We start from the raw sequence: 24,563 nt of genomic DNA, 5'->3' as shown, positions 1-24,563 counted from the left end.
TCTAGCTTGTCGCCCCCAGACTCTTGTCTGAGAGAACTAGTTTCAGCCCCTTCCCCTTCGAAACTGGTTTAAAGCCCTGTCGATGAGACCTGCCGATTCCCTTCCCATAATCTTTTTACCTTTGGGGGATAGTCTGTTCTCATATACAGTGATCTTTCCCCTTCTCTGGGACAGATGTACTCTATCTGTTGCTAGCTGGCCTGGTGCAGTAGAAAGTTTCTCAATATCAAAAAAACCAAAATTCTTTTGACTGTACCAGCCTCTAAGCCACTTGTTAACTATAGCTGCTGACCTGTTCCTTACTGTATTCCCTCCTGCAGTTAAGGGTATTGATGAAAATATTATTTGTGCCCCTGACCCCTCAACCAGGTCTCCCAGGGCCCTGAAGTCATCTTTGATAGCCCTGGGAGTTCTGGTTGCAACATCATCATTCCCTAACTGCATAACTAGTAAAGGGTAGTAGTCAGAGGGCTGCACCAGTCTAGGCAGCGTACTGGTAACATCATTAACTTGGGCTCCTGGCAGACAACAGAGTTCCCTATGAGATGGGTCAGGCCGACATATAGGGCCCTCCATTCCCCTCAGAAGGGAATCACCAATAACAATTACCCTCCTCTTTTTTTTTGAGGGAACAGGTCCTGATGTCAGCAGAAGGCTGTTTAACCTTAGGCTGCTTAGCCTTAGGGAGAACCCCAGATGGTGTGTCCTCCGGCATCAGGACCACCTCACCCTCAATTTCCAGTGCTCCATATCTGTTTTCCAAGAGCAGCGGGGAAGGTGAGGGGAGGCAAGGAGGTTTAACTTTGCGTCTTTTGAGAGTAACCTGCGTCCATTCCCCTCTGCTTTTTGAATAACCAGCCTCTGCTGGGGGAGCCTGCAGAGCCTGCTTACTCCGATTCAACTCTTTCCTCTTCTGATTCACCTCTTTCCTCCTTTGGTCCATCTCCTTCCTCCTCTGGTTCATCTCTTTCCTACATTTCCTTACATTTCTAAGGCTAGCAAACTTATCCTTCAGTGTGGCCACCATATTAAGTAGATAGTCAACCTGCTCACACCTTATACAAGAGTTGCCCCCACTACCCTGCGTCTCAAGTGCCAGGCTCCAGCATTCTCTACAGCCAGATACCTGGACAGCTACGTGCTTCTGTTCTACCTTGGTCTGGGTCGACACTGATTTTTTTAGGGAGATTTTGCTTCAAGTTACAACCTTGGCTGTCCCTGGCCACAGCACCTACTGCCAATTTAAAAAAAAAAAAAAAAAAAAAAAAAAGGGACGGCGCGTGAGAGTACAAGAGAATACGGGCTGCCCGACGAAGAGAGCCCGCTCGAGCCGCAGCTGTGCGTTTTAAATCCAGCCGCTCCCGCCGCTGGGATCACGAGTCTGACCACGTGAAAGGGCGGCTGCTCCTTCCTCGCGGCAAAACTCGGCAGCGATGGCGATTCCCGCAGCCCGAAAAGGAGAGCAGCGGCTGGTCCCCGGCGGTTGCTGTGTGTCCCACTCATTGCTCTTGCAGTAACCACCCTCTCCACCCAGTTTTTTTTTTTTCACCTGTCAGTGAGAAGGCTGAGCTGAGCTCCTCAAGCTGCCTCCTCTCTTCAGCCACGCGCTGGGTTCTGTTTGGTTGTCGCACGGTTTCCGCAGCAACCCCTCCCCCAGCTATGTCACTGCCCTCAGGCACGTAAGCAACCCGAGCCCGCTGCCCCTCCTCCCCTCTTCAGGAGGTCCCGAGCCACCAGCCCCTTACTGCCTGAAAAGCAAGGGAAGCAAAGCCAAAAGCAAACTCCCAGAGCTGAGCTCCTCAAGCTGCCTCCTCTCTTCAGCCACGCGCTGGGTTCTGGTGTCCTGGATAATGGCTCGTGGACTGAAATAAAGTGAAAAGAAACCCAAAGAACTCTGCAAAATGCTGTAGCGAAAGGTCTGGGAGGAAGCTGGGGGCACACAGAGTGTATGGCTTTGTGGGCAGAGATGGGTGTCCACAGGGGCATCTGACAGATGACACCTGCTTTATGCTTCCCAGCCAGAGATGAATAACCATCTTGTCCATAGTGGGGAGCTCACTCTGAGGTTCTCCACACTGACAGCTTGCAGCTGGGCTAATGCAAAGGAATGTGCTTCTTATCAATGATTCTTTATTATTTTTACTGTAGGATTTGAGTGTTGTTACATGTGAATATCTGTACAAATATTGGAAGAACAATGTGTGCTAGAGAAAACAAAGTGACAAAAACACCAGGCTTCCTATTCCTCCTGGGTAAACCTCTAATTTCTCCCACTCTCTTGGGTTGCAGCCTAATACAGAATTGTACAGCCTGCTGCCTCCTCAAATAATTCCTGCTGGAGTAGCAGACACTGAACACATCACTTAAATCCCATGAAGATGTTTAGCTTCCAGTCCACATCCTGAGAAATTACTCTCTGGGAGAAGGAAATGACCTGGGTGTCCCGCTCATTGCTTTCCTGGCACAGGATAACTCATGATGTGGGGCTGGATCTGGATACTTTGCAGGGGGTCCCAGTTTTATTGTCAGTAATGTTCTCCTGAGCTCCCAGTTTCCCTCTTTAGGCTCCTGACACATCTGTCAGGGCCCAAATAAACGTGATATACTGATGCTTCACCAGTTTGAAATGAACTACAGATACCAAACAGAGTATTAATTCCATTTACTTCCAGCCATCTACAAGTCAAGCATCTGGCTTAAACTAGTTGTCTACAGTCATGGCGGAGGAATGGACACTGCAAGAAGTCAAATGCTTTCCTCCTTTTTAAAAAAACTGTCTTAGGCTAGGATGAATCACATGCCTCCCCATGGCTGTAGAGGACCTAGTGACTTGAAACCCACCCTTGATACCTGTTTACAAAGCAGTTGTGAAACATGAGATCTGTGTGCTTAGGATTTTAATGGTGGAGACAGAAAAGGTTCTGATGATCACCCATCCTGACTCTAAAAATAACAACCTGGCCTCTAGCCTATAAATTTTGCTCATCCAGACTGTTTCAGAATTTGCAATACAAAACTAAAGAAGATTCTGTCAATTATAAAATTAATCTTACCCTACAAATTGCTGCCTTTGCCAATAACAAGGCTATAGAAGAGGAAGAAGGAGGGACTAAAAATGTCCTGAGAGAAGGCCAGCATGGGATTTTTGGTAATTTAACAGCCATTAGAGTGTAAGCCCATGAGGTTATTTCTACACAGGATATCAAACACAGACTATGACATTTTAACTTTCAGGCCTGTGGCCGGTTGACGTTGCCCCCTTAAGAAAGGGAATATGGTGGACGGAAGTTGGTAAACGGAAGGAATAATCTAAACTAATTTCATTGGGAGAGTGGGAGGAAGCACCTTCGGAACTGGGAGTGAACTGGACATTTCCAGGACTTTTCTGTCAGTCTTGCTTCCGCCTTTTCTTCGTGCAGCAGCTCTGTCTCTGTGCTGGGCTTTCTGCCAAGGCCTCGGCCTTGAAAGCAAGATACCAGGCCTGTATTAACTCCCTTCCAATTAACACGAACTGCTTCTAACATTTTTTTTTCCCTCTCTTTTCTTTCTCTTTCTATCCCATTCTGGGGAAAGGGAGGAGAGAGGGGAGAGCGGAGGTGGGGAACCCCTCTCTGTCCGAGGGGGGTCACTCTCATTTCTGTGTTACTCTGTTGTATATCTTTGTATATATTGTAGATATTGTAAATTTGTAAATATTCCCCTGCATACCTTACATTGCTTTGTAAATATAGCTCCACTGCTTTGCTAATTCAGCTTGTGAGTTTTTTTTTCCTTTCCCTTCAATTTTTTTTTTCCCTTTTACCTTACAAGGGGGAAGGGAGGAGGCTTCTCGGCCTTACCCTTCCAAACCCACCACATTTTTTTTTTATTGGCGTACCCAACGTGCGGCAGATAATTAGTTTAATTTATTACTTGATTGATTTAGTGTTTTCCAGCTGAATTAGCAAACATGAAGGTGTTGTGGTTTGTGGAGCGATTATTCTTTTCAATTTTTGGGGCTCTGATTTACAGATATTGTTTGGGTTTGATTTTGGATTACCTGGGTAAATATTTGGTGCGGACAATTTATATGTGGGTTATGTATAGAGTTAAATTATGGTATGGAAAATGTATTAATATCTTATGGCCAGTGAGATACAGGAATGTTACCTCCACCACTCTCCCAATTGAGATAAAGGGTTTTAAGATTCCGCCTGAGGAGAGAGTAACTTTAGGTGATGCCTGGGATCCAAAGGCGATTTATTTCATGTGTATAATTCTGCTGCTGGTGATAACTAATGTGTATTCTCTGTATTCCTGGCGTCGAGAGAAAAAGGTGTCCAGGGCGTGTTTTGTTATTAAAACTAGATAAAAAAAAAACGCCGTGGCTCTCGATCAGTCCCAGAGTCATCTAGTGACGAGGACTGCGCAGAACCCGTGTCAGTTAAAAAGAAGGCTAAAAAGTTAATTGGTAAAGCAGCTCTAAATGACTTTGCTGATTCTAGCAAGCAGCCAAGGGCATCGGCTGGTATCAACATGGCACCTCCTCCTTCTCCCACTCCTTCTCCTTCTTCTTCTTCTCCGTCGGCCATTAACGGAGCAACGTCACTTCCGCCCAATCCCTCGGTGGGACCGGAAGTCAATGCCCCAGCAGCTGATTTATCTCAGGACTTGTCAGCTTCTATTAAGGTGGCTGTAAATTCAAACACAGCTCCAGTTAAGGTGGCTCCTTTAAAGACTAGAAGTGGAAAGGCCCAAGATGGAGAAGAAGAGGTGGAGACTGATCCTGGTGAGGGGCCCTCTACTCTAAAAGATCCTGCTCAGGAGGAAGAGAAGGTTTGTTTTAAAGATCTAGCTAACCTAGTGGGATCAAAGCAGGATAGAGATGAAGTTAGGAAGGCAGCTGGCAAAGGTGGTTCTCAGCTTAAAGAGGTCCTTAGGAGAATGACAGCAGGATTATATGGACAAAGAATTCAGGGAGATGAAGATGAAGATGATATTTCAGACTGTTCTTCGCCCCGCGAGGAATTGCGTTATGTCCTTAAAGATTTCACCAGGGCAGATAAAGAGCCAGTTCTAGCTTGGCTTAGTAGGTGTTATGATACAGGTGCTTCAGCTCTAACAGTTGGAGACAAGTCAGCAGCTCAGTTAGGAACTCTCTCGAGGGACAATGGAATAGATAGACATCTAGGCGAAGCTCTCGGTAAGGTTAATCTGTGGATACGCCTTTTAATGGCGGTTGCCCTGAGATACCCTTCCCGAGATGATCCCCCATGGAATCCAAAACCCTGGACTACCATAGATGAGGGAATTAAGCGCTTGAGAGAATTTGCTGTTAGAGAGCTACTCTATGGTGAACATGAAACTCTGAATCCTGATGACATTCCTGTGGGTATTGGTCTTGCTAAAAAGATCATCAAACTTGCTCCTTCTAATTATGCAAACATACTGGCAAGCAGAATTGTGTCAAGAAGTTATGGTGGAGCTCCTCCTACGGTTGGCCAATTCAGTGATCAAATGAGACAATTGGAGGATAGCATGACACGTGTTTCTTTGGTTTAAGCCATTGAAACTCTGTCTGGAAAAATTGAGAATTGCATGAGAGAGTTAAAAGATGAATTTAGAAATTCCATATCCCAATTGGCACAAAGGGATAATTTCAATTCTTCCTCCAGGTGGGTACAAGTCTCATCTGTGAGGAATACACGTCCTCCAAGGAGGTCATTCCAAAACAGGACATTCCAAAACAGGTCATTCCAAAACAGACCACCAAGGCAATCACGTAGAACTATTTGGATAACTCTGCGTGATCAGTTTGGTGAGAACATGAACCGCTGGGATGGCCAACCAACTTCTAATCTTTTCAGGAGACTGAGGGAATTGCAAAGTGGCAGAACCCGAGGTAGCAATACCAGAAGGGTAGCTGTTACTTCCACAGTTCCCCAGAACGACTCTTATGGCTCCAACAGTGGCTCCAGTTATAACATGCAAAGTTATAACCCTGCAAACTATGTGCAATGCACATGTGGTCATGTTCCCCATAACTAGGGGTGCCCTGCCTCCCGCCAGGGGGAGGTGAGGGATAACAGAGATAATAGAATCTATTGGGATGTGTACATCCAGTGGCCTGGCACTTCACAATTTCGGAAGTACAGGGCCTTGGTTGACACAGGAGCTCAGTGCACCATAATACCATCAAATTATCAGGGATCAGAGTCTATAACTATTCTGGGAGTCACTGGTGGATCTCAAGAGTTAAGTAAGGTAGAGGTTAATATAAGTCTAACTGGTAAACAATGGAGGAAACATACAGTTGTGACCGGACCTGACGCACCTTGTATTTTGGGAATTGATTTTCTGAGAGAAGGGCATTTCAAAGACCCTAGAGGTTACAAATGGGCTTTTGGAGTAGCTTATATAGAAATTGATGGACAAAAATTGAAGCTGTCTGCCAGACCTGAGCTTTCTGATGAATCTGCAGTTGTGGGACAACATAAGATACAGGACATTAAATTGCCGGTTGCTTCTCAGACTGTGCATCACAGACAATACAGAACCAACCGTGACTCTTTGTTGCCCATTCAGAATCTTATTCGTCAGTTGGAGAGTCAGAAAGTCGTCAGCAAAACTCATTCACCTTTCAACAGTCCAGTGTGGCCTGTGCGGAAGCAGAATGGAGACTGGCGTCTGACAGTAGACTACCGAGCCCTAAATGAAGTAACACCACCTATGAGTGCAGCAGTACCAGACATGATGGAGCTACAGTATGAGCTGGAATCCAAAGAGGCCAAATGGTATGCTACCATAGACATTGCTAATGCATTTTTCTCTATTCCCATAGCAGAGGAATGCAGGCCTCAGTTTGCTTTCACCTGGAGAGGAATCCAGTACACTTTCAACAGACTGCCAATGGGCTGGATCCACAGCTCAAGCATCTGTCATGCAGTGATCCACGATGCTCTGGAGAAAGGCGGTGCTCCAGAACACATCCAGTTCATCGATGATATCATCGTCTGGGGTAAAACTGCTGAGGAAGTCTTCGAGAAAGGTAACAAAATCATTGACATTCTTCTGAATGCAGGTTTTGCCATCAAGCGAGACAAGGTGAAAGGGCCTACCACAGAGATTCAATTTCTGGGAGTGAAGTGGCAGGATGGACGCCGACATATTCCAGTGGATGTGGTAAATAGAGTCTCTACCATGGCAAGTCCCACAAACAAGCAAGAGACCCTACGTTTCTTGGGAATAGTGGGATTTTGGAGACTACACATTCCTGGATACAGTCAGATTGTGAAACCTCTGTATGATGTGACTCGAAAGAGAAACCATTTCCACTGGGGACCTGAACAGCAAGCAGCCTTTGACCAGATAAAACAAGAGGTGATTCAAGCAATGGGTCTGGGACCTGTCCGAGATGGTCCAGACATTAAGAACATTTTGTACACGGCTGCAAGTGACAATGGTCCAACCTGGTGCTTGTGGCAAAAAGCTCCAGGTGAGACACGTGGACATCCTCTTGGTTTCTGGAGTCGAGGTTACAGAGGTTCAGAGGCTAACTATACTCCAACAGAGAAAGAAATCTTAGCTGCCTATGAAGGAGTAAAAGCAGCTTCTGAAGTGATTGGAACTGAATCACAACTTCTCTTAGCTCCCAGATTACCAGTTTTGAATTGGATGTTCAAAGGCAAAGGATCCACACCACATCATGCCACAGACTCAACCTTGTCCAAGTGGATGGCTCTGAAAACACAGAGAGCTCGAATGGGAAATCTTGAAAGACCTGGTCTAGTGGAGGTGATCTCAAGTTGGCCTGAAGGCATCAACTGTGCCAAACCTCCAGAGGAGAAAGTAACTCGTGCTGCGGAAGCTCCTCCTTACAATGACCTTTCTGATGATGAAAAGAAATATGCTTTGTTCACAGACGGTTCCTGTCATCTTGTTGGAAACAAGCGAAGGTGGAAGTCTGCAGTGTGGAGTCCAACATGACGAGTTGCAGAGGCAAAAGATGGAGAAGGAGAATCCAGTCAGTTCGCAGAGGTAAAAGCTGTCCAGCTAGCTCTCGACGTGGCTGAACGTGAGAGATGGCCAAAGCTTTATCTCTACACCGACTCGTGGATGGTAGCCAATGCTCTATGGGGTTGGCTAAAGAAGTGGAAGAAGAGTGGTTGGCAGAGAAAAGGAAAACCCATTTGGGCAGCCAACCTATGGCAGGACATTGCTGATCGAATCGAGAGAATTCCAGTGAAAGTGAGACACATCGATACTCACATTCCTAAGAGCAAAGTTACTGAGGAACAGCAACACAACCATCAGGCAGATCTAGCTGCAAGAGTTTCTCAAGTAGACATGGACTCTAATCTTGATCTCGACTGGAAACACCGAGGTGAGATATTCTTAGCTCGGTGGGCTCACGATTCATCAGGACCTCAAGGCAGAGATGCAACATACCAATGGGCTCGTGACAGATCCATAGACATTTCCATGGATGCTATCACACAAGTCATCCATGACTGTGACATTTGTGCTGCTATTAAGCAGGCAAAACGACTTAAGCCCTTGTGGTATGGTGACAGATGGTCCAAGTACAAGTATGGTGAAGCTTGGCAGATTGACTACATCACTCTACCACGTTCTCGTTCTGGTAAGCAATACGTGCTTACTATGGTAGAGGCAAACACTGGATGGTTGGAAACTTATCCAGTTCGACATGCAACTGCACGCAACACCATTCTCGGTCTGGAGAGACAGATCCTGTGGAGACACGGAACTCCAGAGAGGATTGAGTCAGACAACGGAACTCATTTCAAGAACAACCTTGTAAAGTGCTGGGCAAAAGAGCACGGTATTGAGTGGATATTCCATATTCCCTACTATGCACCAGCTTCAGGGAAGATTGAACGCTACAATGGTTTGTTGAAGACCACTCTCAAAGCCATGGGAGGTGGATCTTTGAAAAACTGGGAAAAGCATTTAGCACAAGCAACCTGGCTGGTAAATAGCAGAGGTTCAGTGAACCGAGCTGGACCTGCACATTCAGATTTGCTACGGAAAGTAGAAGGTGATAGAGTTCCTGTTGTTAGAGAAAAGAATCTGTTAGGTAAAACTGTTTGGGTATTTTCACCCTCAGGAGAGGTTAAGCCTGTCCGAGGGGTGGTTTCAGCTGAAGGTCCGGGTCACACTTATTGGGTAATGCAAGAGAATGGTGAAATTCAGTGTATTCCACAAAGAAATTTAACCTTAGCTGAAAGAGGTTAATTTCAAACTGTTGTACAGCTACATCGCGTCCAAAGGAAGAATCAACGAGACATCTACGGTGCACGAACCCTGAGATCCCTGAGAGCCCGGAGTCAACTAAGAGACCCTGAGAATCCCTGTTTCCCTTTTCTTCGCTTTGTCAGTGAAGAAATGAACTGTTTTCCTTTTTTCTCATTTTCTGATTTTCTTGGACTTTTGAATCATCTACATCTGAGCATAGCCGGAATGGACTATGAACTTTACTCACGAACTGTAAATATCGTTTTGGATTAGATGGACAGTGTGAACAGCCAATGAAATTGTTTAGAAGGGGTGGACTGTGGCCGGTTGACGTTGCCCCCTTAAGAAAGGGAATATGGTGGACGGAAGTTGGTAAACGGAAGGAATAATCTAAACTAATTTCATTGGGAGAGTGGGAGGAAGCACCTTCGGAACTGGGAGTGAACTGGACATTTCCAGGACTTTTCTGTCAGTCTTGCTTCCGCCTTTTCTTCGTGCAGCAGCTCTGTCTCTGTGCTGGGCTTTCTGCCAAGGCCTCGGCCTTGAAAGCAAGATACCAGGCCTGTATTAACTCCCTTCCAATTAACACAAACTGCTTCTAACATTTTTTTTTCCTCTCTTTTCTTTCTCTTTCTATCCCATTCTGGGGAAAGGGGGGAGAGAGGGGAGAGCGGAGGTGGGGAACCCCTCTCTGTCCGAGGGGGGTCACTCTCATTTCTGTGTTACTCCGTTGTATATCTTTGTATATATTGTAGATATTGTAAATTTGTAAATATTCCCCTGCATACCTTACATTGCTTTGTAAATATAGCTCCACTGCTTTGCTAATTCAGCTTGTGAGTTTTTTTTCCTTTCCCTTCAATTTTTTTTTTTCCCTTTTACCTTACAAGGGGGAAGGGAGGAGGCTTCTCGGCCTTACCCTTCCAAACCCACCACAAGGCCTTTGCTCTCTGCGGTGAATCAAAACAAACCAAAATGAGGAAAGTCTCCTGAACTGTTTTTTGTGAGTTATGAGGCCCTGGATATGCTATCTCTGCAGAGACTGTGGGGACACAGTGCACAGACAGTACCAGCTGCACCGGAGCTTCTGTCCTTCAGCTCTCTGCTGCCAGCTTCAGCTGCTTCAGGAGACATTTGTTTGTGAGCTGTGCTCCAGCTTTTGACCAGTGAAGTATCATGTGTGCAGCAGCATCTCAGCAATGCAAGTAATGCTGCTAAGCAATCAGGAGGCAGCAGGGCTGGCAGTGCCAAGCCAAGTTTGAATGGTTGCAGATGAAAGCCAAGAAGAGCAAGCAAAACCTGAGACAGAGGCAGCCTTCTTGCTATTGAAGCAATGCAGCCACTCATTTCTTGCAGTGCTTAAGTGGTTTAATTAAGTTGAACAAATAAAAAATTTCTAAAGTACATGAGTCTACTGAATGCACTGAGTAGAGAATATTGCACATTATTGTATGAGATGCCTGTGGGCAGGACCCCTCTTTGCACAGCAGAGAAACCCTTTTGTGCCATATGTAGGGCTGCCCAGACATACATGAGATGGGTTTTAACCACCTGGCTCAGGCACTGCTAACAGAGCTCAGCATCGGCTGCCCACAAACACTGGATGTAAATTTGCAGAAATGGACCCTGTGGCTGCAGCACTAGCAAACCCTTGGCCAGGCTCAGGCTGGCTCAGTTTGGTCTGGATTGATGTACTTACTTCAGCAGGATCCTACCCACAGAGAGCCTCTGTCTGTCTTGTCAACTCTGGAGCCAGTTCCTGCACCCATTTGAGAGCCAGCAGTGGTTACCAAGTGAATCTGAAAGTAGCTAGTCTTGGCTATGGGCTCTCATCCTGCCGTGTTGTCAGGATGCCACAGGACCAGACAGTTTGGAATCTAGACTGCAAGGGTGTTGACCACCTATTATCTTTGACTGTGGGACCACAGCAAACTTGCTTCTTTAGGATGAGGCTCAGGAACAGCGCTTTTCTCCACCTGCCAGCTGGATCACATTCATGGTATATTAGAGAAAGAAGAGCATTGCTTTGCAGCTGAATATCTAATACTATAAACAACATTTTCAGGTGTTTTCCAGATTGGCATGCCCAAATCCCTTAGACACATAAATGAAGCCAACTCTAACCTTGGTTCATAAAGCATCAGCAACCGCACAGCAAAATTTTTATCTGTACCTGAGGAACATATCTGCAGAATATGACTGCACAGATCCAGAAAACTCCACTGAGATTTTCATCAATATTAAGCAAAGAGTGGCTACTATTCAAAACCAACAGGATAAACCAAATAAAACTATAGAGTGGAAGAACATGCTATTTATTTACCACCATGCAAAATGGAAAGAGGGAAAGATGGGCAGAAATGAAAAATATTTTTTTGTTGTTTGAGGGTTTTTTATATATATCATAGAGCTTTCATCTTTCTTTCCTGTCATATTTTGAAATAAAGGAGGAAAAGTTATAAACTTTATTCTTTACTCTTTACTGCTTTACTCTTTCTGTTTTAGTCTATGGAAACTACTATAGCCAAATCAAAAGCCAAAACAGTTTTCAGATACTCCTTTTATCTCTGTTGAAACACATAAAACTAAAAGGTAGTACAGGCCATCTATGAAATGTGTTGTGTTTTTTTTTTCTCCCCACTTTTTTGCTATACAGATCAGAGGGGAAAAAAATTGATAGCCCTTAAGTAAAACCCATGATTGTACAGGACAATTGCTTTGTCTTTCAGGCACAGATTCAAAAAACATGGAGGGGTTTATATATAAATAGATATGCAGTAACCAAAACCTCAAATTCAAATATACCTGAGCTTTGGGGAATTTTGTATATTCATTCAACCTTTGTGACTTAGGTTCATCTGTAACAGAAATATTTGCAAATAGAATGCTTCCTCTTTAATCTTACCTAGCAATCTGTCTATCTGTTTAGATGGCCTCAGATCCTGATATTTTAGGGCTACATGGCTAAATTAAGGCAAGCTCATACCCAGCTTCACAGAGGCCTTTATTTTGTCATTTGCCATGATCATCTTCAATGAGATCAGGTTGCTCAGTTCCACCCAGCCTGGAATGTTTCCAAGGATGGGCCATCTAGCATCTCTTGGGCAACCTGGGCCAGTGTTTCACCACCTTCATTTAAAAAATAAATAAATCTTCCTTTCACCTAATGAAAATCTCTCTTTTAGTTTAAAACCACTACCCCTTGTCCTGTCACAACAAGCCCTGCTGAAAACTCTGACCCCAGCTTTCCTACAGGCCCCCTCTGAGCACAAAAAGGCCATAATCAGGTCTCTCCAAAGCCTTCTCTTCTCCAGGCTGAACAATGTCAACTGTCTCAACTTTTCTTCATAGAAGAGATGTTTCATCTCTCTTATGACATTTATGACACAAAATTTGCTGCAAGAACTGTGACTCCTCTTTCTTGGGGCTCTTCCAAAGCAAGGAGCATATCCCAGCTTTCAGCTCCAAGTTCTGCTGCCTCTGCCAGGCCAAGTAGCATCCAAGGGTACTTCACCAACTGCTCTTCAGGTCATGCATCTTGAAGGGGCGAGTCCTGGATTCATGCCCAAGAGCTCTTTTTCCATCCACAAAGAGGATTGTTTGAGGTTTCACACCTTCAATGCCACCTTTGGGCAAGCTGCTGCAGCTTGGCAATACAAGAAGGTAGTGAAATACTGGAATCTGTCCACGTCTGTCTGGCTAATTGATTTAAATTAGCTTGTCCCACTTATGCCCTTTAAGAACCCCAGGCACCACGGGCAAGTAAAATATACATGCATCAGCTAAGCACCTTCAGTTCACACTCTCTCAGAAGACAAGAGGTGGATGAAACTGTTTGGTAGCTGTTCAGACCAAGTACTGCTTAGACAACTAACTGCATTGTATTTTGACCAATTTATCATGACGCTTACCTGCATCAGTAACTACAATTAACCCTGAGGTTCAGTGCACCAGGAAGGGCTCCAACCTCCACAGAGCCGTGACATGCAGCATGGATGGAGAGAAATAGGAGAATTTTGCAGAATTTTATTGTGTTCTTTCCTGTTTATCTCCTCCCACATTGCTCAGAGCGGTTTTGCCACCTCCTCGAGAATTTTATCGTGGGTAACTTCTCACCACTTCAGATTCTACGCATTCTCTGTGTGAGACCTCACCAATTCCTAGCAGTGCTCATGTGGGTAATGGGTGAGAGGTGGGGAGCAAGCACATCTCAAAGGATTATAAACAATTTTATTAAAAAGGCCACAAAACTATTCTTTAATATATGCAGCCATTTACATGGAACAAACAAACAGAAACAAACTGGGGAGATGTGACTGCTGTCAGAGAGCACAGCAAACTGGCACTGATGGTATGGGCAGATTTCATTAGGGTTCTTCTCCTCCACCATACCTCTGCCATGGTCTGCCCCAGCCAGCACTGGCCCCTATGAGCAGGGTGAGCTGGTGCAGGGCCCAGCACTAAGGAGGTGGGGTGCTATGTGCGTCCTGCTGAGGTGCCAGGGATGATGCCAGCTGTGTCAAGGCTCGAGCGATGACAGAGAGATGGCTGTTCATTGTCCGCAGCTCTGCCAGGATGTCACCCACATTTGCAGATGACTGCTCAGAGCTTGGAGGCACAGCATGGGCAGTTGGTGGTGATGAAGCAGCCCTCAGAACTCTGTCTCCCGTAGGTGCTTCCTGGGTATTTTCATCATGGGAGGAGTGTAGGGGTGTGTTACTGCAGCACTTCATGCCTTCCAGGGAGCCTGTTCTTATGGATGTCTGGTCTTCCTCCTTCCCCTGAATGGTGGCAAGTGTTGCAGAAGCAAGGAAGGGCAACCAGTTGATGAGGTGGGTGGCACTGCCAGGTGGGACTACTGGCAAATAAAGTCCAGGGTGAAGGGATGGAGTAGAGGCAGGTGGTATAGGAAGACAAGGGAGTTTAGGGTGAACAGTGGCAGCAGAAGCTGATGTTGATGGTGGAATAGGAGGTGGTTTGGGATGTAAGGCTGCAACACAAGCAGGTAATGGTGGTGAAAATGATGCAGTACCAGTGTCAGAGGAAGCAGAGGGTGATGATGCTGAAGCTGTAAAAGGTCCAGGTTCTTCAGAGGTTGGTGGTGAAGTGGCAGCAGGTGGTGCATCAGGCGTGCAAGGGATTGAATCTGCAAGGAAGACATATCATGAGCCTTGATTCACATATGTACTTATCTACAAGGACTGTTGCTTGCTGTCACTTCAGTGTTAACCAGATCTTTTTGATTCAAGGAAGAATTTAATCAGCTGGTAATGATACTCTCTGCAGGCCGATTAGAAAAGAACAGACATGCTCAAAGACCGCCTATGTAGGTAAATAAGTAATGTTATAAATCTAAAATAGCCTTCCACTCTCGTTCTTCCTAAAGCTTGTGGACAGGCCTTAACATTTTTCTGGTTGACATCTCAGAGGTATGCATTAGCTAGTGAATTACCTACTGTGTTTTCCTGGCCAGTCATTGAATGGTGGTAATGTCCTAACTGACTCAGATCTCCTGTGGAGATATGAGGGCTGGACAGCTGCTGCCAGTGCACAGCTGGCACAGTGCAGTCTGTGCACCCAGAGCAGTTGCTTCTGTGGATGAGGTTTGACTCAACTCCTCAATAGCTAAAGACCCAAACTGATAGTGAAAACTGCAGAAATCACAATGTTGCTGAAGACAGAAAGGAAATTTGGAAACTGTCTAGTTATGACCTCCATTCAAAGCAGTGTCAGCTAGAATAAATAGTTTTTATCCATGGTAAAAATTGCTAGGACACATTTGAGAGAGCCCCAGATTGTGGAAATCCTAAGAACAGTGAAGCATTTACTTCTTTATTGCTAGAATGAGAAATATTTTTCCTCATCTCTTTGCTGGGAGTAATGTAGAATAACTAACTTGAATGTGGGTGCCATGTACTGAAAATGTCTACATTTCAAGAGAAAACTCCTTTACTGGGTGCATGAAAAAAAGATGGAAACAGTGCTATACTCTGGGTCTCCCAAAGAGAAAGCAGTTTCACAGGTGTTATCTGTTTGCAAGTAGTCAGGAATCCTTCTGCACTGCCACCCTGAGAGGACCTTGGGGTGTTAAAAACTCACAGGACTGTAAAGAGCCTGTAAATAGACAAGGTGATGGAGTAATGAGAGAGAGCTGAGGAGCACCTCCAGGAGAGAATTTCCCAGTACTTGTCCTGCCTGTGATGATGAATGTTACTGCAGAATTAATGGCCTGCCCTGTGAGAATGGGGAAAATAAAGTTATTTTAAATACATTTATCTGTATGAGAAGAGCAAAAATTTAACCTTTCAGGCAGGCTTGGCTATCTCAGCTGCTTCTGTCTGACTACTGATTTTATCTGCCTTGCAGCCAAATTGCCTCTGATTGTAACTTCTTAGCCTTTTGTCAGCCAGCAAGGGAAAGGTCTGTGAAGGAGAAACCTTGAGGGAAAAGCAAGGGCATGACTTTCCACAGACTGACTGCATGGAATTCAACTCATCTAACATTAGCCTTTCAGTTGGTATCTAGTGCAAAATAGTCATCCTGCCTCCAGCAGAGAAAGAAGCACCTCTGGGGACAAGCCATTTCAAGCTATCAGGTCTCCAAGAAGGGAGGGATGATCATGCTCTTGAATGTCCCTCCCTTTCTAACATTTCTTGTTGGATTATGTCAAATATCTTAGATAGGCTGACTAACTTTTAAATGGCTGAAGTTACAGAAACATAGAATGACAGGAGTTGGAATGGACCTCTGGAGATCATCTAGTCCAAATACCCCTGCTAAAGCAGGGGCACTCAGAGCAGGTTGCACAGGACTACATCCAGGCATCTTTTGAATATTTCCACAGAAACAAACTCCACAACCTCTCTGGGCACCCTCTTCAGTGCTCTGTCACCCTCAAAGTAAAGAAGTGTTTCCTCAGGTTCAGAGGGACATTGGGTGAGCTCAATTCCCCACCTTACATACAGATGCAGTAATTTGCTATCAAATCAGTAGCTGGGCAAGGCTGGCTGTCTGTGTTCCCATGCAAGGCACAAAACCATGGAGATAAAGTGCAAGGTGCAAAACAGTGAAAACCTGGGCCCTGAGAGTGCTTCAAGAAATGAGCTGGTGGTTCAGAAGGCGATAATCTTTCAAGTGAGTCAGCACTGAACAAACAACCTATGTCAACAATAAGGATATTGAGATGTTGAAATGAGTAACATAGTCCAGTAAACTGCACAAGGCCCTTTGTGCAATGTCCTTTCTGTTTCTGAAGCTGCTGTAAAGCCAGCAGTGTCTGCATGTGTGCCTGTGAGACAGAGTGTGTGCACACACTGATACTTCTTTTTGCAGCTGCTTCCCAAGAAAGTCTAACTATATGCCTGCCTCCTCTTTCTGGTAAGAATGAAACTGAGGTCCTAACAGCTTGTGATAAACAAAAGGCTAATGGTAATGTGTGTTTAAGGAAGGGCGCTACTGCTCTTGCACAAAATTGGATCCAAAGGCATCCCTCCAATGCAGCTCAGGTTTGATTCCAGTACAGACTGCTGGCCTTCAGTGGAGTTTAGAAGAGCTCCTAGCAATGAATTGAGTTTAGAAAGGATTAAATTATAGCACAAAGACACTACCAGGTAGCCACGAATGATCCACCAGGACATTCTGTGGAAACCGAGGGGATTTGGCACAAGAGGAGGACAGGGCCAGCCCAGCTGAAGTGCTTCTATGCGAATGCGCGCAGCTTGGGCAACAAACAGGATGAGTTAAGGGCCACTGTGCTGCTGGGGTGCCACGACATAGTGGCTGTTACTGAAACTTGGTGGGATGAATCCCATGACAGGAATGTAGGGATAGATGGGTATAAACTCTTTAGGAAGGATAGGCAGGGAAGGAGAGGAGGAGGTGTTGCCCTCTATGTCAATAGCCAGTTGGAATCAGTGGAGCTCCAACTGGGGAGGGATGATGAGCTAGTTGAGAGTGTATGGGTTAAAATTAAAGGCAGGACAGGGGAAGGAGATATTACTGTGGGGGTCTCCTACAGGCCACCTGACCAGCAGATCCAAGCAGATGAGGCCCTCCACAGGCAAATAGAAGCGGCTTCTAGGTCACAAGCCCTGGTCCTCATGGGTGATTTCAACCATAGTTTCATAGTTTCATAGTTTCATTCAGGGTTGGAAGGGACCACAAGGATCATCTAGTTCCAAACCCCCTGCCATGGGCAGGGACACCCCACACTAGATCAGGCTGGACAGAGCCTCATCCAGCCTGCTCTTAAACACCCCCAGGGACGGGGCCTCGACCACCTCCCTGGACAACCCATTCCAGGGTTTCACCACTCTCATGGTGAAGAACCTCCTCCTCACATCTAGCCTGAATCTCCCCACCTCCAGCTTCATTCCATTCCCCCTAGTCCTATCACTACCTGATATCCTGAGAAGTCCTTCCCCAGCCTTCCTGTAGGCCCCCTTCAGATACTGGAAGGCGACAATTAGGTCTCCTCGGAGCCTTCTCTTCTGCAGACTGAACAGCCCCAACTCCCTCAGTCTGTCCTCATAGGAGAGGTGCTCCAGCCCTCTGATCATCCTCGTGGCCCTTCTCTGGACACGTTCCAGCACCTCCACATCCCTCTTGTAATAGGGGCTCCAGAACTGGACACAGTACTCCAGGTGGGGTCTCACCAGGGCTGAGTAGAGGGGGAGGATCACCTCCCTCGACCTGCTAGCCACACTTCTCCTGATGCAGCCCAGGATCTGATTGGCTTTGCTGGCTGCAAGTGCACACTGAGAGCTCATGTTGAGCTTTTTGTCCACCAGCACCCCCAAGTCTCTCTCCTCAGGGCTACCCTCCAGCCAGTCACTGCCCAGCCTGTATTTGTGCCTGGGATTGCCTCGACCCAGATGCAGGACCCTGCACTTGCTCTTATTGAACTTCATGAGGTTGGCCTGTGCCCACCTCTCCAGCCTGTCAAGGTCCCTCTGGATGGCCTCCCTTCCCTCCAGCGTGTCTGCTGCACCACACAGCTTGGTGTCATCAGCAAACTTGCTGAGGGTGCACTCAATGCCACTGTCCATGTCCCCCACAAAGATGTTGAATAAGACAGGTCCCAGGACTGATCCCTGAGGGACTCCACTTGTCACTGGCCTCCACTGGGACATGGACCCATTGACAGCCACTCTTTGGGTGCGGCCATCAAGCCAGTTCCTTATCCATCTAGTGGTCCACCCATCAAACCCATGTGTCACCAGTTTGGAGACCAGGATGTGGTGTGGGACAGTGTCGAAGGCTTTGCTCAGGTCCAGGTAAACGACATCAGTTGCTCGCCCCTCATCTATTAATTTTGTCACCTGCTCATAGAAGGCCACCAGGTTGGTCAGGCAGGATTTGCCCTTGGCAAAGCCATGCTGACTGTCCCCAATCACCTCTTCACTATTCTTTTGAGCGAGTAGTGACTCCAGGAGGATCTGTTCCATGATCTTTCCAGGCACAGAGGTGAGACTGACTGGCCTGTAGTTCCCTGGTTCCTCCTTCTTGCCCTTTTTGAAGATGGGGGCAATGTTTCCCCTTTTCCAGTCTGTGGGGACTTCACCAGACTGCCAGGACTTTTGAAATATAATAGAGAGGGGTTTAGCAACCTAAATGTAGCGTTTCGTCCCTGGGTGGGCTCGAACCACCAACCTTTCGGTTAACAGCCGAACGCGCTAACCGATTGCGCCACAGAGACGCGCTAAAAGAAAACGCAACCCCCGAAAGGGTTAGCCGTGACCCCGACGTGATCCGGACATCTGCTGGAGGGACAACACAGCAAGGCACCAGCAATCCAGGATGTTCCTGGACTGCATAGAAGACAACTTCCTCCTCCAAATGGTAGAGGAACCAACAAGAAAAGGTGCTATGCTGGGCCTTGTTCTCACCAACAGGGAAGGGCTGGTAAGCAATGTGAGGCTCAGAGACGGCCTTGGCTGCAGTGACCATGAAGCAGTTGAATTTAACATCCTCAGGGCAATCAGGAGGAAGTATTCCAAGCTCACGACCCTAGACTTTAGGCGTGCAGACTTTGATCGCTTCAGGGATCTGCTAGCCAAAGTGTCGTGGGACAAAGCCCTGGAGGGAAGAGGGACCCAGGACAGCTGGTCAGTATTCAAGGACCACCTCCTCTGTGTCCAGGAGCTCTGTATACCAACAAAGAGAAAAGCAGGTAAGAATGCTAGGAGGCCTGCCTGGATGGGCAAGGAGCTACTGGACACACTATTACTTAAAAGGAAACTCTACAGGAAGTGGAGAGAAGGACAGGTAGAACAGGGGGAATATAAGGAAGCTGCCCGAGCAGCAAGAGTCCTGGTTAGGAAAGCCAAAGCAGAGTTTGAATTGAATCTAGCCAGGGAGATTAAAGGGAACACTAAGAACTTCTACAGGTATATTAATGGGAAGAAGAAGACTAGGGAAGGTGTGGGCCCCCTCAGAAAGGAAAATGGTGACATGGTCACAAGTGATGAGGAAAAGGCTGAGGTACTTAATAACTTCTTTACCTCAGTCTTCACTCCAAGGGCCTCTAGCCACACTCCTGATGTTATGGAAGTCAAAGCCAGGGACGGGGAGGAAGAACTGCCCATTGTAAGTGCAGATCAGGTTCGTGATCATCTGAAGAACCTGAAAGTGTTCAAGTCCATGGGACCCAACGGGATACACCCACGGGTGCTGAGAGAACTGGCAGATGAGGTTGCTAAATCCCTCTCTATTATATTTCAAAAGTCATGGCAGTCTGGTGAAGTCCCCACAGACTGGAAAAGGGGAAACATTGCCCCCATCTTCAAAAAGGGTAAGAAGGAGGAACCAGGGAACTACAGGCCAGTCAGTCTCACCTCTGTGCCTGGAAAGATCATGGAACAGATCCTCCTGGAATCACTACTCGTTCAAAAGAATAGTGAAGAGGTGATATGGAACAGTCAGCATGGCTTTGCCAAGGGCAAATCCTGCCTGACCAACCTGGTGGCCTTCTATGAGCAGGTGACAAAATTAATAGATGAGGGGCGAGCAACTGATGTCGTTTACCTGGACCTGAGCAAAGCCTTTGACACTGTCCCGCACCACATCCTGGTCTCCAAACTGGTGACACATGGGTTTGATGGGTGGACCACTAGATGGATAAGGAACTGGCTTGATGGCCACACCCAAAGAGTGGCTGTCAATGGCTCCATGTCCCAGTGGAGGCCAGTGACAAGCGGAGTCCCTCAGGGATCAGTCCTGGGACCTGTCTTATTCAACATCTTTGTGGGGGACATGGACAGTGGCATTGAGTGCACCCTCAGCAAGTTTGCTGATGACACCAAGCTGTGTGGTGCAGCAGACACACTGGAGGGAAGGGAGGCCATCCAGAGGGACCTTGACAGGCTGGAGAGGTGGGCACAAGCCAACCTCATGAAGTTCAATAAGAGCAAGTGCAGGGTCCTGCATCTGGGTCGAGGCAATCCCAGGCACAAATACAGGCTGGGCAGTGACTGGCTGGAAAGTAGCCCTGAAGAGAGAGACTTGGGGGTGCTGGTGGACAAAAAGTTCAACATGAGCTCTCAATGTGCACTTGCAGCCCGCAAAGCCAATCAGATCCTGGGCTGCATCAGGAGAAGTGTGGCTAGCAGGTCGAGGGAGGTGATCCTCCCCCTCTACTCAGCCCTGGTGAGACCCCACCTGGAGTACTGTGTCCAGTTCTGGAGCCCCTATTACAAGAGGGATGTGGAGGTGCTGGAGCGTGTCCAGAGAAGGGCCACAAGGATGATCAGAGGGCTGGAGCACCTCTCCTATGAGGACAGACTGAAGGAGTTGGGGCTGTTCAGTCTGCAGAAGAGAAGGCTCCGAGGTGACCTAATTGTGGCCTTCCAGTATCTGAAGGGGGCCTGTAAAATCTCACTGAAATTAAGCCAGGGACAAAGATGAAAAAGCAAATGGCCCATGACAAACTGTGAGAACAAATTTGTTCGCATGAGAGTGGAGTAAGTACATACTCATAACAGACTATTACTCAAGAAATTTTGAAAGAGCACACCTCCACAGGAGTCATAATGTGATTAGTCACATAAGGTCCAGTCCAGCTAGGCCTGGTGTATTGTACCTGAAAAAAGAGAAACAGACCCCAAAAGAGACCACAATTTAAAAAAATTAATATTTTGAACACTGATCTGTTAATGCATTTTTTCAAGTTAATATTTTGTTCAAAACTCCGGAGCTTGGGTGGGCATATTTAATTACATGAAACCACCATCATCATCTAAATGTACCCTCTTTCAGTTGCCCTGTTTCAACAAAATTCATAATTTGTACCAAAAAATAATAATTAAAAAATAGATGCTAGGCACAATATTTAGGATCAAATCCCGTTTCTGAAATCATACAAGTGCAAACATCAGTTCTGGAGTGTGCACACTGATGGTTTTATTCATATCTATCTTAATGTTTCATAGTTTCATTCAGGGTCGGAAGGGACCACACGGATCATCTAGTTCCAACCCCCCTGCCACGGGCAGGGACACCCCACACTAGATCAGGCTGGACAGAGCCTCATCCAGCCTGGTCTTAAACACCCCCAGGGACGGGGCCTCGACCACCTCCCTGGACAACACATTCCAGTGCTTCACCACTCTCATGGTGAAGAACCTCCTCCTCACATCTAGCCTGAATCTCCCCACCTCCAGCTTCATTCCATTCCCCCTAGTCCTATCACTACCTGAGATCCTGAGAAGTCCTTCCCCAGCCTTCCTGTAGGCCCCCTTCAGATACTGGAAGGCCACAATTAGGTCACCTCGGAGCCTTCTCTTCTGCAGACTGAACAGCCCCAACTCCTTCAGTCTGTCCTCATAGGAGAGGTGCTCCAGCCCTCTGATCATCCTCGTGGCCCTTCTCTGGACACGCTCCAGCACCTCCACATCCCTCTTGTAATAGGGGCTCCAGAACTGGACACAGTACTCCAGGTGGGGTCTCACCAGGGCTGAGTAGAGGGGGAGGATCACCTCCCTCGACCTGCTAGCCACACTTCTCCTGATGCAGCCCAGGATCTGATTGGCTTTGCGGGCTGCAAGTGCACATTGAGAGCTCATGTTGAGCTTCTTGTCCACCAGCACCCCCAAGTCTCTCTCCTCAGGGCTACTTTCCAGCCAGTCACTGCCCAGCCTGTATTTGTGCCTGGGATTGCCTCGACCCAGATGCAGGACCCTGCACTTGCTCTTATTGAACTTCATGAGGTTGGCTTGTGCCCACCTCTCCAGCCTGTCAAGGTCCCTCTGGATGGCCTCCCTTCCCTCCAGCGTGTCTGCTGCACCACACAGCTTGGTGTCATCAGCAAACTTGCTGAGGGTGCACTCAATGCCACTGTCCATGTCCCCCACAAAGATGTTGAATAAGACAGGTCCCAGGACTGATCCCTGAGGGACTCCGCTTGTCACTGGCCTCCACTGGGACATGGAGCCATTGACAGCCACTCTTTGGGTGTGGCCATCAAGCCAGTTCCTTATCCATCTAGTGGTCCACCCATCAAACCCATGTGTCACCAGTTTGGAGACCAGGATGTCCATTTTGTCTTGTGATTTTCCTGCATCAGTGGTCAGTAAATGCTGCCTCAAAGGAAACTATTGAAAAAGTCTTCAGTCCCAGTTATGCCATCATCTGCTGCAGAAAATTTTCTCAATATTCCATTAATAAATCAGGTTTTTGGCTCAGGACATATGCTTCCACTGTCTATGACCACCTTTTATACAGGTCAGGCCAATAAATTCGATGTAAAATTAGGCTCTAAACGGACTGCAACAATATGGACTACAGCTGAAAGTAGAGTTGGTGCTTAAGTACCTCTTTGAATCTGACCAGTAGCTACTCCAAAAGCTTTTTCTTGTCTTAAAGCAGATACCCTTTCCAACATGTTTTAATTCTGAGAATCTTGTTTTCTTTCCTTAATAAGTACTATTGTGTTTCTAAATGCCCTTATTTTGTTCTTATTATCTTTGTAAACATCCTGTTTCTTGAGGTTTTTTTTCTTTTTTTTTTTTTTTGTCAGGATTTTAATTTCGATTAACTCCTATAGTGATGAGTTTCTCAGGTTAGTTGTCATTATGTCAGGAAGGTTTTCCATTTACAAATCAGATTTCTGTATACTAATTAGCCAGAGAGTGTTTTCTCTGAAACCACCTGCGTATCTACACCTTGTGCCCTTCTCAATAGCACTTCCTGCCCTAGAAAAAGCCTGTGATGACATGAAGTTCAGTAGGTACTAAGAATCATAGAATCACAGAATGGTTTTCATTGGAAGAGACCTTTGAATTCAGATTCCAACCATTAACCTTGCACTGACAAATCACCACTAAACCATGTCACTAAGCACCACACCTACATGTAAATGGTGACCCCACCATTGCCCTGGTCAGCCTGTTCCAGTGCTTGACAACGCTTTCAGTAAAGATTTTTTTTTTTTTTCTAATATCTAACCTAAACCTCTCCTGGTGCAACTTGATGTCATTTCCTCTTGTCCTGTCACTTGTTATGTGGGAGAAGAAACTGACTACCCATCTCACTACAGCCTCCTTTTGGGCTGTTGTAGAGAGTGAGAAGATCTCCCCTCAGCCTTCTTTTCTCCAGGCTAAACAAACCCAGTTCCCTCAGACACCCCTCATAAGGCTTGTGCTCTAGACCTTTCACCAGCTTTTTTGCCCTTCTTTGGACACTGTCCAGTACTTCACCGTCCTTGTTGTAGTGAGTGGCTCAAAACTAACACAAAAGATACAGCAAAGCAACAGAAAAGAGAAGACAGAGCACATGTACCTTTTGCCTTTAGTTCAAGGTTTGAGGTAACCATGAACATTATAGAAAGAAATCCTGAGGTTCCATACATCTTGCAATTTTTCCTTTGCTGGTTTGAGTTTAATTTCTTTACAGATATGCTCTGGAAATGTCAAAACAGATCCATATGTTAAATAACCAAATGTAGTTATATTAACCTGCCCTTTTTTCCAGGAAAGATACAAGACACACCATGCAATCTCATGGTTTTAGTAGCCAATGAGTCAAGTCTGGAAATTCAGTACACATGAGTCAATGAGATTTCAGATTCCTACAGAGTGTCCAGAAAGGACATCATACAGTCAGCAGTGGACAGGCTTCTTGCCTATAGCACATAGCTCTTCTTGGGCTTACTTAATGAAAAAAACTGCATCCAGGCTGGGTTACTCTGAACTTATGTCATGCTTTAGATGGGATTGTCCCTCTCAAAACTTGTCACAGAAGGGTTCTCAACTGAAACACAGTGACTATATCTTTACCTAGATATTTACCATCTGGCTGCCTCAGCAAAAGGCTTCTGTTAGCTTTATGGTCTA

At 46.3% G+C, this 24,563-nt stretch overlaps 1 protein-coding gene and 1 non-coding gene across 4 annotated transcripts in view; both read right to left on the bottom strand.

Moving 5' to 3' along the window:
- Window positions 1-13,522: 13,522 nt before the first annotated feature.
- RUNX2 (RUNX family transcription factor 2) overlaps window positions 13,523-24,563 on the bottom strand; it is a 354,193-nt gene continuing 343,152 nt past the window's right edge. For all 3 annotated transcript variants that reach the window (XM_068142991.1, XM_068142992.1, XM_068142994.1), the window contains one exon: window positions 13,523-14,380. In XM_068142991.1, coding sequence (XP_067999092.1) covers window positions 13,695-14,380 — 686 coding nt within the window. In that variant the 3' untranslated portion in view covers window positions 13,523-13,694. The remainder of the gene's footprint in view (window positions 14,381-24,563) is intronic.
- TRNAN-GUU (transfer RNA asparagine (anticodon GUU)) lies at window positions 18,858-18,931 on the bottom strand. Its single transcript has one exon. It is a non-coding gene; the product is annotated as a tRNA-Asn (tRNA).

Source organism: Melanerpes formicivorus, unplaced genomic scaffold, assembly GCF_026170545.1.
Source record: "Melanerpes formicivorus ecotype bairdi unplaced genomic scaffold, bMelFor1.0.p_v2 SCAF_9, whole genome shotgun sequence".
In the NCBI taxonomy this organism is placed as follows: domain Eukaryota; kingdom Metazoa; phylum Chordata; class Aves; order Piciformes; family Picidae; genus Melanerpes; species Melanerpes formicivorus.
This window is presented reverse-complemented; position numbering and strand designations above follow the sequence as displayed.